At 41.3% G+C, this 13,557-nt stretch overlaps 1 protein-coding gene across 3 annotated transcripts in view; it reads left to right on the plus strand.

Annotated features, from left to right (window-relative positions):
- The window catches only part of STX11 (syntaxin 11), a 45,857-nt gene extending 32,639 nt beyond the window's left edge, over nt 1–13,218 (plus strand). For all 3 annotated transcript variants that reach the window (XM_034990894.1, XM_034990896.1, XM_034990895.1), the window contains one exon: nt 11,030–13,218. In XM_034990894.1, coding sequence (XP_034846785.1) covers nt 11,030–11,898 — 869 coding nt within the window. In that variant the 3' untranslated portion in view covers nt 11,899–13,218. The remainder of the gene's footprint in view (nt 1–11,029) is intronic.
- The last annotated feature ends 339 nt before the right edge of the window (nt 13,219–13,557 follow it).

Consider the following 13,557-nt stretch of genomic DNA (forward strand, 5'->3'; position numbering starts at 1 on the left):
ACTGATATTATGAGTTGGGAAAGAAATGGTCATTAATGATTCTTGAAAACTCTACTGATTTCCCTTTTTTAAGAAAGTACCCTGTGGAATACTTATAAAATATGTAAGTTTAATCAAAGACATACTGGACTGAACGTTTATTCCCCACGATGTTTTTTTCCTCCAAAGATTTCTTCTATATTTCCCAGTCACAAGTTTGTTTCACATTCCGGGGCCAAAGCCAAATCAGATGTAGAATACTGCAACTGGTTTTGTTTGTAAATCCTCATACAGATAAGAGTGGAAAAACTTGTACAGATGATTTGAACCTTGACCCTGGAACTCTACTGTCTTTACTCTCTCCCTTACCAAGTTCATTCATTAGCCTTTCCTCTGTTACCACTTCCACACTCCTGACTGTAGAATTTCTATTCCCAAGTATCAGTGCTTGGTTATTTCAATAGTTGAGTCAATCCTAAATACAGCGGATCTTTGTTATAAGAGAACTATCTACGAACGTTAATTCTGTGGACTTTTGTCAAGTTGTGATGAGTTACTCCTGTCTGGTAGAGTAACAGAGGCTCTAATAATGAAAGCATTGCAGTATTGGGGAAACTCTGATGTGAGGAAATTATTATGAGAAAGAAGGTAATTGTTCTAATGGTGCCACGGTTTTCATGTGTTCTTTCATATCTGGGTTATTAGATGCTAATAATTTTTGCAGATATAAAACATCTATTGGGTAAGAGTATGGTCTGAATGCTTGGATCCTTCAAAATTCACATGTTGAAATCCTAACCCCCAACAGGTCTTTGGGAGGCATATTAAGTCATGAGGGTGGGGCCCTCATGAATGGGAGTAGTGCTCTTATAAAAGAGGCCCCAGAAGGCTTGCTTGTTCCTACTGCATTGTGAGGACACAGGGAGAAGACAGCCATTTATGAACCAGGAAGCAGGCCACCACCAGACACAGAACCCAACCATGCTGGCACCCTGATCTCAGACTTCTGGCCTCTGGAGCTATGAGAAATAAATTTGTTGTTTATTTATTTATTTTTAATTTTTAAAAATATTTTATTTACTTATTTGAGAGAGAGAGAATGAGAGACAGAGAGCATGAGAGGGAGGAGGGTCAGAAGGAGAAGCAGACTCCCTGTTGAGCAGGGAGCCTGATGTGGGACTTGATCCCGGGACTCCAGGATCATGACCTGAGCTGAAGGCAGACGCTTAACCAACTGAGCCAACCAGGCACCCAAATTTCTGTTGTTTATAAGCCACCCTGCTTGTGGTATGTTATAGCAACTCAAATGCACTCAGACAGGGAATAGTTCCCTAGAAGATTAAAGAGTTCTTCCTTTTTTTTTTTTTTCTTTTCAAATTTTGACTTAAATTCTAGTTAGTTAGTATACAGTACAATATTGGTTTCAGGAGTAGAACTCAGCAATTCATTGCTTACATACAACACCCAGGGCTCATCATAACATGTGCCCTCCTTAACACCTCCCTCCATCAGCCCTCAGTTTGTTCTCTATCTTTAAGAGTCTCTTATGGTTTGTTTCCCTCTCTCTTTTTTATTCTTCTCCCCTCTCATATGTTCATCTGTTTTGTTTCTTAAATTCCACATGAGTGAAATCATATGGTATTTGTCTTTCTCTGACTTACTTTGCTTAGCACATAATATGCTCTAGCTCCATCCACATCGTTGCAAATGGCAAGATTTTATTCTTTTTGATGTCTGAGTAATATTCCATTATATATACATATAACACATATACCTGTGTATGGAATATATATTATATATATATGGAATATAATGGAATATTATGTGTATAAATATATATTTAATATATAAAAATATATCAAGGAAGATTAAAGGTTTCAAGGCCTTTATCAAGGAGTCTCTGGAAAAAGAAGCTAATGTAGCTTTGTGGTTTATAGATGGACTCTTAAGTCAGTTTTTCTGGATTCAGGCCTCAGCTCCACATTTACTTAGAGTGTGACTTTAGGCAAGTTGCTTAACTCATTAGGCCTCAAGTTTCCTCTCCTGTAAAACTGGGATGAAAATAGGGCCTCATAGAGACCGCACAGTCCTTAGCACTGTGTTGCACACTCCACAAATACTGATATAGCTGATAAATGTCAGCTATAGAGCGAATGTATGGACTTTGATTTACAGTGCATACCTGCAGAATGCATCTGAAAGCATATTGCTGTAAGTAAAATCCCTCCTGCCCACTGGCGATTTACTGGCCATGCATACTGGACTGCCTTCTCTTCAAACGTTGGCTGAGAAGTCTGATTGAGGGAACTGGAAAGTGAAAGTTTCAGGAAGCAGCAAATGAATAGAGTGATTAAAAAGTGGAGACTAGGGCGCCTGGGTGGCTCAGTCGTTAAGTGTCTGCCTTCGGCTCAGGTCATGATCTCAGGGTCCTGGGATCGAGCCCCACATCGGGCTCCCTGCTCTGCGGGAGGCCTGCTTCTCCCTCCCCCACTCCCCCTGCTTGTGTTCCCTCTCTCTCTGTGTCTCTCTCTATCAAATAAATAAATAAAATCTTAAAAAAAAAAAGTGGAGACTATCTGCTCTTTTAGATTAGATTCCCCAGAAATGCTTTGGAAAAACTCCTGGCTTTGCTTTAATGAAGAGGGGAAGTAAGAAACATGTATTATTATTTCTTCTAGCCTCAGACTTTTATACTTAGAATCCATTTCTGATAATACTTCTCAGACTCTCACATTATGCTTTGAGTGAACCTCAAAAAGTTAAACAATTAAATGTGTTCTTGCCAGTGCACTTTGGATCCAACACAACTGTTTGTTTGTTTGTTTTTTTAATTAACCTTTAGAGCAGTAAGAAGATAAGTCTTTTTAGGGACTCTTTCTATTTTAGCCTATAATTTTCAGAAGTTCAAAGAAGGATTTTTACCTCTTAGATGTGTCATTTTTTTAAATAAAAAAATAGAGCAGAATGCCAGGTTTTACTCATTTGAGTAAAATTATTATTTGTGGACCTGAATCATCCTGTTTGGGAAAGTACACTTGTTGCCCGCTAAGTGCTGTGTTCCTGTGTTGTGTGCTGGAAGGTAACTGCTAACTTACCATGACATAGGACCCATGGGACTTCCTGGCCCCACCCATTGGGCAGGAAGGTCAAGAAGGGAGCACACAGGGCAACCACACGGGGCTGTGCAGACTGCCCAGTACAAGGGTGACTTGCCACGAAGATAAGAGAGACTGGAAATCCATCCCGTGCCCAGTTTGCCAGATGCTGTGCACTGGTGCAGGGCTGTATCACTCAGAGAAAGGGGCACCCTTCTAGCATCCACGAGGATGTCACAGGCTCCTACACAAGGGCTCATTAAAATGCCATATGGACCAGTGATGGACTTAGACATAAAGACACATTCTGATTTGTAATCATTTTTTGTTTGCAAGACTTAAAATATTGCTATAAAATCAGGACCTAGGAGATATAGATTATACGACCTGAAAATCAGAACATGGACCCTTCATAATTGAAGTAAGGGAGTCATTACTCAAAAGTCCTTATTTGGAACTATCTATCATGGGGCAGGATATTTTTAGTTTCATTAATAGCTGATAACTTTATACAAAGCCTATGCACACGTGTGTGTGTGTATCTCTCAATGTGTTTTTTTTAGTTCCCATTGAAACAAGAATCTGGAACTTTCTGAACTCAAGAGTAATAAAGTCTCTAAAAACATTTCTTTGTCATAAATACAGAAAGGAAAGTCCTTCCATGCTTTTGGATTTGTTCCCCTCCGTTAATCTACAAGTTGAGTTTCGTAATAAACCTCACATGATTGGCACATTGCCTTCCATTGAACTGTGTATCCTCAAGTCTGAAGTTTCTCACTACTTGTAAAAATACTTTAACATATTGCTGTGAAACAAGAGAAGGTTTTGTTTTCTGGGAATAGGCAAAATTTGCTTAATGTATGCATTGCTTAATGTATAATAATATATAGATTATATAAAGATCTCCTTTTAAGTTAATTCCCTCTTTAAAGACCAATTGCATTCTGAGGTGCTGGGGTTAGGGTTTCAATATATGAATTTGGGTGGGTGATATAATTTAGCCCATAACAATGTATGAACAGTTTTGTTCTTGTTCCCCTTAAAGTAAGTAGGCAAAACGTTTCTGTTGTATGATCAGAGATATGACCTTGTGTTCTGTTTACAACTGGTTCCCTTAGAAGCAAGTAGGAACTTCCATAGTTGTTCTTTGTAGCATCCAGTATATGGGTTATTTGTGTATTATAACCCCCACTCATTGACCTTCTGAGGTATGTCCAAACCTGCCTTCTGAATCTTTCTTTTTCTGTCTTTCTGAATCTTTCCCCATCAAGTTTGTTTAACACCCAGCCATGAGGACTATTATAAGTGGTCCAGAACTGCATTATGCTTATGAATCAGAAGCTGTTATGATCATTATCTACGGAATGGGTCACAAGTTTTAAGTGTGCACTGGAATCACCTAAAGGTCCTCTTAGAAGTACTGAGTCAAGCATCTGTAGTGTTTGCAGCTCTCCAGAGGATTCTATTGCCTCCTAAAGTCTGAGAACCACTGAGCTACCGTCACTTCTCTGTTCCTATATTTTTTTTGTACATAAAATGTAATTGCCCAATGAAAGAAGGATTACACAATTTCCCCTTCCTTCCCTGTGGGACCTTGTTCTCAGGACACATGATATGCATGCCTGAAAAGGAAATTAAAAGACAGAAGCAGATTTCTGGTAGTTGGTCATAAAATTTCGGTTGAATTCTTCATCTCCACATGACTCAAAGCAGGATTTATTTTAGCAACTTTATAAATACAATTTACCAAAATGTATTACATTATTCTTTATCACAGTGAGACAGGATGGTCAATAGAATTGTTTAATTTTTCTTTCTCATTTATCATAGTTTCCTTTTTAAGATCTCACAGTACAGAATCAAGCTACTGGATGTGTAGGTTAATTTGATGTTCTTTCAGTGCCTGCATCTATATTTTGGTATAACTACAGCAAGGAATACATTTAACCTTTTGGGCCACATTCTTAGAAATAGCAGCTTCATGGTTGACTTTTTTTCTCTATTTTTTATTTATTTATTATTTTTATTTTATTTTATTTTTTTTTAAAGATTTTATTTATTTGACAGAGAGAGAGAGAGCGAGAGAGGGAACACAAGCAGGGGCAGTGGGAGAGGGAGAAGCAGGCTTCCCGCCGAGCAGGGAGCCCGATGTGGGGCTAGATCCCAGGACCCTGGGATCATGACCTGAGCCGAAGGCAGATGCTTAACGACTGAGCCACCCAGGCGCCCCTTTTCTCTATTTTTTAAATATTTATTTTATTTTTAAATTTTTCCCCCAACTTTTTTTTTTTAAGATTTTATTTATTTATTTCAGAGAGAGAATGAGAGAGAGCACATGAGAGGGGGGAGGGGCAGAGGGAGAAGCAGACTCCCTGCCAAGCAGGGAGCCCGATGCGGGACTCGATCCCGGGACTCCAGGATCATGACCTGAGCCGAAGGCAGTCGCTTAACCAACTGAGCCACCCAGGAGCCCTCCCCCAACTTTTTATTTAAATTCCAGTCAGTTAACATACAGTGTAATATGAGTTTCAGATGTAGAATTTAGTGATTCATCACTTACATACAACACCCACTGCTCATCACAAGTGTCCTCCTTAATATCCATCACCCATTTAACCCACCCCACAGCCCACCTCCCCTCCAGCAACTCTCACTTTGTTCTCTATAGTTAAGAGTCTGTTTCCTGGGAGCACCTGGGTGGCTCAGTTGGTTGAGTGTCTGACTCTTGATTCTGGCTCAGGTCATGATCTCAGGGTCCTGGGATTGAGCCCTGCATGGAGTCCTGCATCGGGCTTCCTGCTCAGTGGGCAGTCTGCTTCCCCTTTTCCCTTTCCCTCTGCCCCTCTCTCCTGCCTGCAATGCTCTCTCTCTCAAATAAATAAAATCTTTAAAAATAGTTCTTTATGTATTTTGGATACTAACCCTTTATCAGATATGTCATTTGCAAATATCTTCTCCCATTCCATAGGTTGCCTTTTAGTTTTGTTGATTGTTTCCTTCTCTGTGCAGAACCATTTTTATTTTGATCAAGTACCAATAGTTTATTTTTGCTTTTGTTTCCCTTGCCTCAGGAGACATATCAAGGTAGAAGTTGCTATGCCTGATGTTAGGGAGAGTTACTACCTGTGTTCTCCTCTAGGATTTTGATGGTTTCCTCTCTTTGGTTGACTTTCTGTTGTAGTTTTCTTAATGCTTGCTCCCTGGCAACCAGAAGACCTCTGGATCAGTGGGACCGACTCAATCTGGGGTGGGTTGGGCCAGGCAAGGTTGGTAGGAAGGCAAGGTAAAGGCCACCATCTCCTCTACACCTCCACAGAGAATCTTTAATTCCCCACACTGTTCCTTTCACTCTCCTTACCTGATTATGGACTTGAGCCTTCAAATGATCTTAGGCCTTCACTTGATTTAGGATCCATGCCTTTATAGTTTTCAGGTCTTGAGAAGGAATGACTATCTCTGAACATCTTCTTCCAAGGCCATTATCTGTATGATTGAAGTGTGTTTTTCTGCTCATAATATGAATGAGATGATTCCCCCAAATAGCTTTTTTGTGGCTTTAGGAGAACAATACAGAGCATGGGACCTGTCTAAGACTAGTGGAAGACCAGCAAACAGATTCCTAATGTTGTGGTGTGTGGTGTTTTACCTTAACCACCCATTCATTACCTTCCATTGTAGTGCCTCCTAAGTCTTGGCCAAGAAGCAAGGATGGTACCTATTCTTACCTGGTTCATCAAAATATATCCCTTCTCTGTACCATCTACCTGTTGCGTCGTAGAATACATTGGATACTAACTTAAGCAGATAGATACAGCTCAACTCCAAACCAGCTAACTCTAATGTACTTTGTCCAGGTCACATAAGGTGTTAACTGATTGCAATGCATATGTCTTAAAGAAGGACCTTAAGAAATTAGTCCTTTAAGCAAACAATATTTACAGTTTTGTGGGATTTTATTTAATTGTAAAATCTACATGGGCATCATAAAAATTTTGGAAAATACAGAAAAGCACAAGGAAGTAATTAAAATAATTTATAATTCCACAATTCAAAGAAACCAACTATTGACATTCTGATGCATATTGTTCAAGTCCTTGTTTCAGGATGTATGTGTAGGAGTGCTACACATCCTCTTCTCTTTACCTAGTTTGTCTGCCTAAGATGGTTTTTTATGCTTTACTACCATTAGATAGCCTTCTAAACTGCAATGATTTAGCAGCCAATACCTCATTTTTGCACATTTAAAGTATTTCTGAATTTCTGTAAAGATAGCATGACGTTGGAAATATTGACAGCAATGGGCTTCACACACTCTTGCACAAATTTTTAGAATAAATGTACATGGGGCAAAACAAATACACATTTTAGAAGCTTTTGATGCATATTGCTAACCTCCCTGCCAAAGATTCTATCAATTTGCTCTCCTACCAGCATTTTTTCAGAGTTCCCAGAATCCTCACCAATTTTTAAACATTATTATTATTATTATTATTATTATTATTATTATTATTATTTTAAATCTTGGCAACTTGGTGGGGGAAGAAAATCACAGTGCTTAAATCTGCATTTCCTTGTTTAATAGTGAAGTCCTTCGTGACTCACTTTTATTTATTTGCTGAAGAAGTTAATGTAGTGGTTAAGCAGGGCTACTCTATAGAGGGCCCAAGTGTTCACTCCCTGGCAACCATGGGTGAGTTCCTTAATCTCCCTATGCTCAGGTACCAGCTCTGATAATGACAATACTTACTTCGTGGAATCTGTGAAGATTAAAGAGGGTATCACATGACAAGTGCCTAGAAACCACTTGGTATTACAGTAAGCACTTGATACACATCAGCTACTCCTATGTTCACTAGCATTTAGATTTCTTCATATATGAGTTGCCTTTTCATTGTCATTTCATTGTCACCAGATAGCAAAATGGCATTTTAAGCAGGTATTAAAAATCATCACCTTGGAATAAAACTTCTGCTTAATTTATGTAAATAGTGATCATAGCAGATGAGAGGCCACGGTTAATATTTCACCATTTCCCATTTATCACTAAATCCAACTTGTCAGCATTCTTTGGTGAAATAAAATTAATTACTTCAACTTGAGAGAAGCTTTTAATTTGAGATCAAGATCCCTCATCGATTGAGTGTCCATTAAGTGCTACTACATTGTCCTTCTTTGCTGCAAATTATACAGTCGGAAGAGAATCTCTGCAGCCACAAAATCTTGGGCACAAGGGAACATGTTCATTATTTTGACATTTATACAAGCTACTAAAAATGAACGTTTTTCACTTCCCTGGGAAAAATGTGGACACAGAGAACATTATTTTACCTTGCTATGTAGCAACGAATTAGAACCACCCTTATGAAAACATGGAGATTCTGCTTGAGCTGCCAACTTGTTTCAAAAGGTCATGAGAAGTACAAATATTGCAGATAACACTTGGATGTGTACACAGATGAACAATTCCAATATAAAAGTAGCATCCATGTTCATCTGTATGTATGTCTGTTCCAGATCCAGTTTATACTCCTCCCTGATTCGCTCAGTCTCAACTACCCTCTAGTTCTTGGCTGTCCGATCAGGGAAGAACCAAGAACCCAGCTGTTTGTTCTGTCACCTCATCCCCTAACACTGCCATCTGTCTCAGCCTCCCCCGAGGACCAAACCTTGGCAAGGCCTCTGTAATGTGTGCTGTGTTGGTAGCCACATCAGCTCCAGTGTGTGGGGGTGACCCGATGCACCCACAGAGGCTTAGGTGCCCTCATGCCTGGTTTCACAGCAGCACCCGGTCATGGGCATAGGACTTGGTTTCCCCAGCGGCTGCCCTGAGGATGTGGATAAGTAGAGGGGTTTTAATGGCCATTGGCTGAATATTGACCAAGAAGAGAAAGGAGACAGGAAGGAAGCAATAAACAAATGACTCCCTCTTTCTCCTTTTCATGGACTGTTCCAGGTGCCACGACTCCATGTAGTGTTTCTGGAAACTTCTAGTTGACTAAGCAACTGGCTGTGTTGTTTTGTGAGGCTGTAGCCAGCTGGGTATTTGTCTCTGTTCTTTCCCACCTCACTTCCCTTCTCCCCCTCACCCTGGGGGCCCTGGGATTGTATCACAGCAATATGTTGGCACATAACATTTGTTTCAGACTGCTTTCTTGGGAACCTGGGGTAAGGCAGCATCTGAGAGCTTTCATATACATTTAAATGAATATTTTATGTTTAAGCACTGTGTTTAGCATTCAGATATGAATAAAATACCAGCATGTGCATAACAACAACAACAAAAGTACAAATATTGCTACTATGTGATGGCTAAATGGGTTAAATGAGAGCGTGCTTTATTACTGCTACTAGGGTTATGTATGATTGAAATTTTCCATATAAAAATTTTTTCAAATAGTTTTGTTAAAGATACTACTAGGGACCTTGGGAAAAACTGAACATCTTTTGTTTCTGACATTTCATCTGGTTATGCTATGTGATTGCTGCCTAGAAGGGTATCTTCTCTCTGCCCACCTCTCCTACTTACTAAAATCACATTAAACACTTTCTTATCTCTTTCACTTTTAATATCTTCCATCAAAATATATTTTCAGATGTCACCCCCACCAAACAGGCACTCAAACTGAAGTCTGTATCGGTGATAATGAACAGAGGAGCAAGGAAATGTCAACGTCCAAATTTTATACTTCCTCATTAGATTTTTGTCTTTATTTTGTTGTCTTACTTCAAGCATGTTTTACTTTTATAACATTTTTAAGAGAAAACATTTTAAACCATGATTTATATGGTAACTGTTTTAAGAACTGATAGGTTGCTTGGGACCAGGCATGCTCAGCATTTGCTGAAATAGACAAAAAACAGCACTTAGAGCTGGCCCTACAGCCTTGGAGTACATTGATTGTCCTTATTTAAAAATCTTTATCCTTCCAAATATTTTCTTCTTCTTTTTCCTTTTTCTGTGCCTGTTTTGATTTGCAATTTTTGGAAAACATAAAGCAAGAAAAAGTGATTGGTTCCTAATGCAATCTGAAATTTTATTTTTTTAAATTTTATTTTATTTTGTTATGTTAGTCACCATACAATACATCATTAGTTTTTGATGTAGTGATCCACGATTCATTGTTTTCCTATAACACCCAGTGCTCCATGCAATACGTGCTCTCTTTAATACCCATCACCAGGCTAACCCATCCCCCCACCTCCCTCCCCTCTAAAACCCTCAGTTTGTTTCCCAGAGTCCATAGTCTCTCATGGTTCATCTCTCCCTCTGATTCCCCCCCTTCATTTTTCCCTTCCTTCTCCTAATGTCCTCCATGCTATTCCTTATGTTCCACAAATAAGTGAAACCATATGATAATTGACTTTCTCTGCTTGACTTATTTCACTTAGCATAATGTCCTCCAGTCCCATTCATGTTGATGTAAAAGTTGGGTATTCATCCTTTCTGATGGCTGAGTAGTATTCCATCGTATATGTGGACCACATCTTCTTTATCCATTCATCTGTTGAAGGGCATCTTGGCTCTTTCCACAGTTTGGCTATTGTGGACATTGCTGCTATGAACACTGGGGTGCATATGGCCCTTCTTTTCACTACATCTGTGTCTTTGGGGTGAATACCCAAGAGTGCAATTGCTGGGACATAGGGTAGCTCTATTTTTAATTTTTTGAGGCATTCTGAAATTTTAAATTGCTGATTACTCGAGTTCCGAGCTGCAGAGGCCTTATGGGCTATGAAGTACGGCTGTGTTCACGCCTCTCGGTCATGATAGTCCTTTCCTTGTGATTGTGAGCCAAATGTCCTAGAATATTCAGCTCCTTTAGTGTATTTGTTGCCTACACCCGGGAATAAAGAACTGGGAGCGCTGTGCAGAAGTTTCTTTATTTGGGGCGTCAGTGTTCTCAATGCAAGTATTTGACTGGCTGCAGGAGTTTAACCCCAGTCTGTACTTGCAGGCAAGATGAAGGACCGGCTAGCCGAACTTGTGGAGTTAACCAAGAACTATGACCAGCAGTTCCCCGACGGGGACGATGACTTGGACTCGCCCCACGAGGACATCGTGTTCGAGACGGATCACATCCTGGAGTCCTTGTACCGAGACATCCAGGACCTTCAGAATGAAAACCAGCAGCTGATGACCGACGTGAAGCGGCTGGGAAAGCAGAACGCCCGCTTCCTCACGTCCATGCGGCGCCTCAGCAGCATCAAGCGCGACACCAACTCGATTGCCAAGGACATCAAGGCCCGGGGCGAGAACATCCACCGCAAGCTGCGCGCCATGGAGGCGCTGAGCGAGGAGGCGGAGGCCCGGCACGGCCCCAACTCGGCGGTGGCGCGCATCTGGCGCGCGCACTACAGCGCGCTCACCCGCACCTTCCAGAGCGCCATGCACCAGTACAACCAGGCCGAGATGAAGCAGCGCCACAACTGCAAGATCCGCATCCAGCGCCAGCTGGAGATCATGGGCAAGGACGTGTCGGGCGAGCAGATCGAGGACATGTTCGAGCAGGGCAAGTGGGACGTGTTCTCTGGGAACTTGCTAGCCGACGTGAAGGGCGCGCGGGCGGCCCTCAACGAGATCGAGAGCCGCCACCGCGAGCTGCTGCGGCTGGAGAGCCGCATCCGCGACGTGCACGAGCTCTTCCTGCAGATGGCGGTGCTGGTGGAGGAGCAGGCCGACACCTTGAACGTCATCGAGCTCAACGTGGAGAAGACCCTCGACTACACCGGCCAGGCCAAGGCGCAGGTGCGCAAGGCGGTGCAGTACGAGAAGAAGAACCCCTGCCGGACCCTCTGCTGCTGCTGCTGCCCCTGCCTCAACTAGCAGGTGGGCCCCGGCCGCGAGACACCCCGGGGAAGATCTGGGGGGCCGCGGCGCAGGGCCGAGTTGCCCCAAGTCCTAGGGGCTTCTTAGAGAAAGAAGAGTTTTCAGGCGCGAGAATTCCCACCCCGCTGTGTTTGGGAAGGGGGCTCATGCCACCCCGTGCTTCTCCGGGGAGGACAGATCGCCAGGGCGGTTGTGGGAGGGCATTATATGGCACGCGGCACCCTTTCCCTCTTAACGGAAGCCCAACAAAGAACTTGACGTTGTAGCTGACTGTGCCGTAAATGCCCAGGGCATGCTTCCTAAGGACTCTCTAGACGGAAGTCGGTTCTGCACTGGCTGATAGTATGAACTCATTATCAAAACTTAAATTCCTGGGCGCCTGGGTGGCTCAGTTGTTAAGCGTCTGCCTTCGGCTCAGGTCATGATCCCAGGGTCCTGGGATCGAGCCCCACATCGGGCTCCCTGCTCGGCGGGAAGCCTGCTTCTCGCTCTCCCACTCCCCCTGCTTGTGTTCCTGCTCTCGCTATCTCTCTCTCTGTCAAATAAATAAATAAAATCTTTAAAAACAAACAAACAAAACTTAAATTCCTTTACCTTTTCCTGAAAGTGCCTTGGTTCTGTTCAATGTCACATGACATGGATCTTGAGAAAAACTGTACATCTTTCATTTCTGAGTCTTCATCTGCCTTATCCTGTGTGATTCCTGCCCAGGTGTACACCTTCTTTCTGCCCACCTCCCCTACTTATTAAAATCACGCTCAACACTCATTATTTCCTCATCTCTTTCGCTTTTAACATCTGCCATCAGAATGTCTGTTGGACTTTTTCCAAAGATTTTTAAGCACTGAGTTTTGAACACGTACTCAAATTGAAGTATGTTATCAGTCATATTTTATATATTTTTCATAAATAATTTAAAATTTATCTTTTTACTTGATAATACAAATGCACACAAATCCGTAAATATAAAGTACTAATATTAACACATGTACATAATGACCAGTTGGTTTAACTTGACTTTTGTAAATATGGTCTATAAATATCAAGAGCAACACTTTTACTGGTCATTGGTGTTGGTTTGCTTGTTTTGAGTTTATCTCACTCCCATGCCCATAGTCACAATTCTATTTTGAACCATTCTGTGTTGGTCGTGGTGGTAGAGACAGATGTCAAAGGCGAAAATGCATACAGAACTGGAGATAATAAAATAACATTCTTGGAAATACTACTTTTGTTTTACTGTGGACCATTCCTGTCATGTACTGAAATGGAGTAATTTAAAATAAAATTTAGCTTAATAAACATTACACTATAACATCCCCTTTGTGTATTTTTATCTTGGCCATTTAAATCTTAGTTTGCTTTTTCAATTATTATTCTTAAAAATTATTCTACTAGCTGCATGAGGCTGCAACATCTGGATGGAACTCTGACTAGAAGGGGAAAAGATGAAAAAGAATTCCCTTGTGGGTGTCCTGCTTTCTCTCCCAAGTTACTTATAATAGTTTAGCAAATCATCATGCTTTAGAGATTTGGTTTTGTTTGCAAACTTTGTAATGCCCTCACCCACGTTTACCATACTTCCTGTCTTTCTTCTGAGTCAACTCTTAACTTTTTTTACTCGTTATTTACTAAATGAGCAAGTTTACTCAGCAG

This window comes from Mirounga leonina, unplaced genomic scaffold (assembly GCF_011800145.1).
Source record: "Mirounga leonina isolate KUSES-001 unplaced genomic scaffold, KU_Mleo_1.0 Mir_53, whole genome shotgun sequence".
NCBI classification, from domain to species: Eukaryota; Metazoa; Chordata; class Mammalia; order Carnivora; family Phocidae; genus Mirounga; species Mirounga leonina.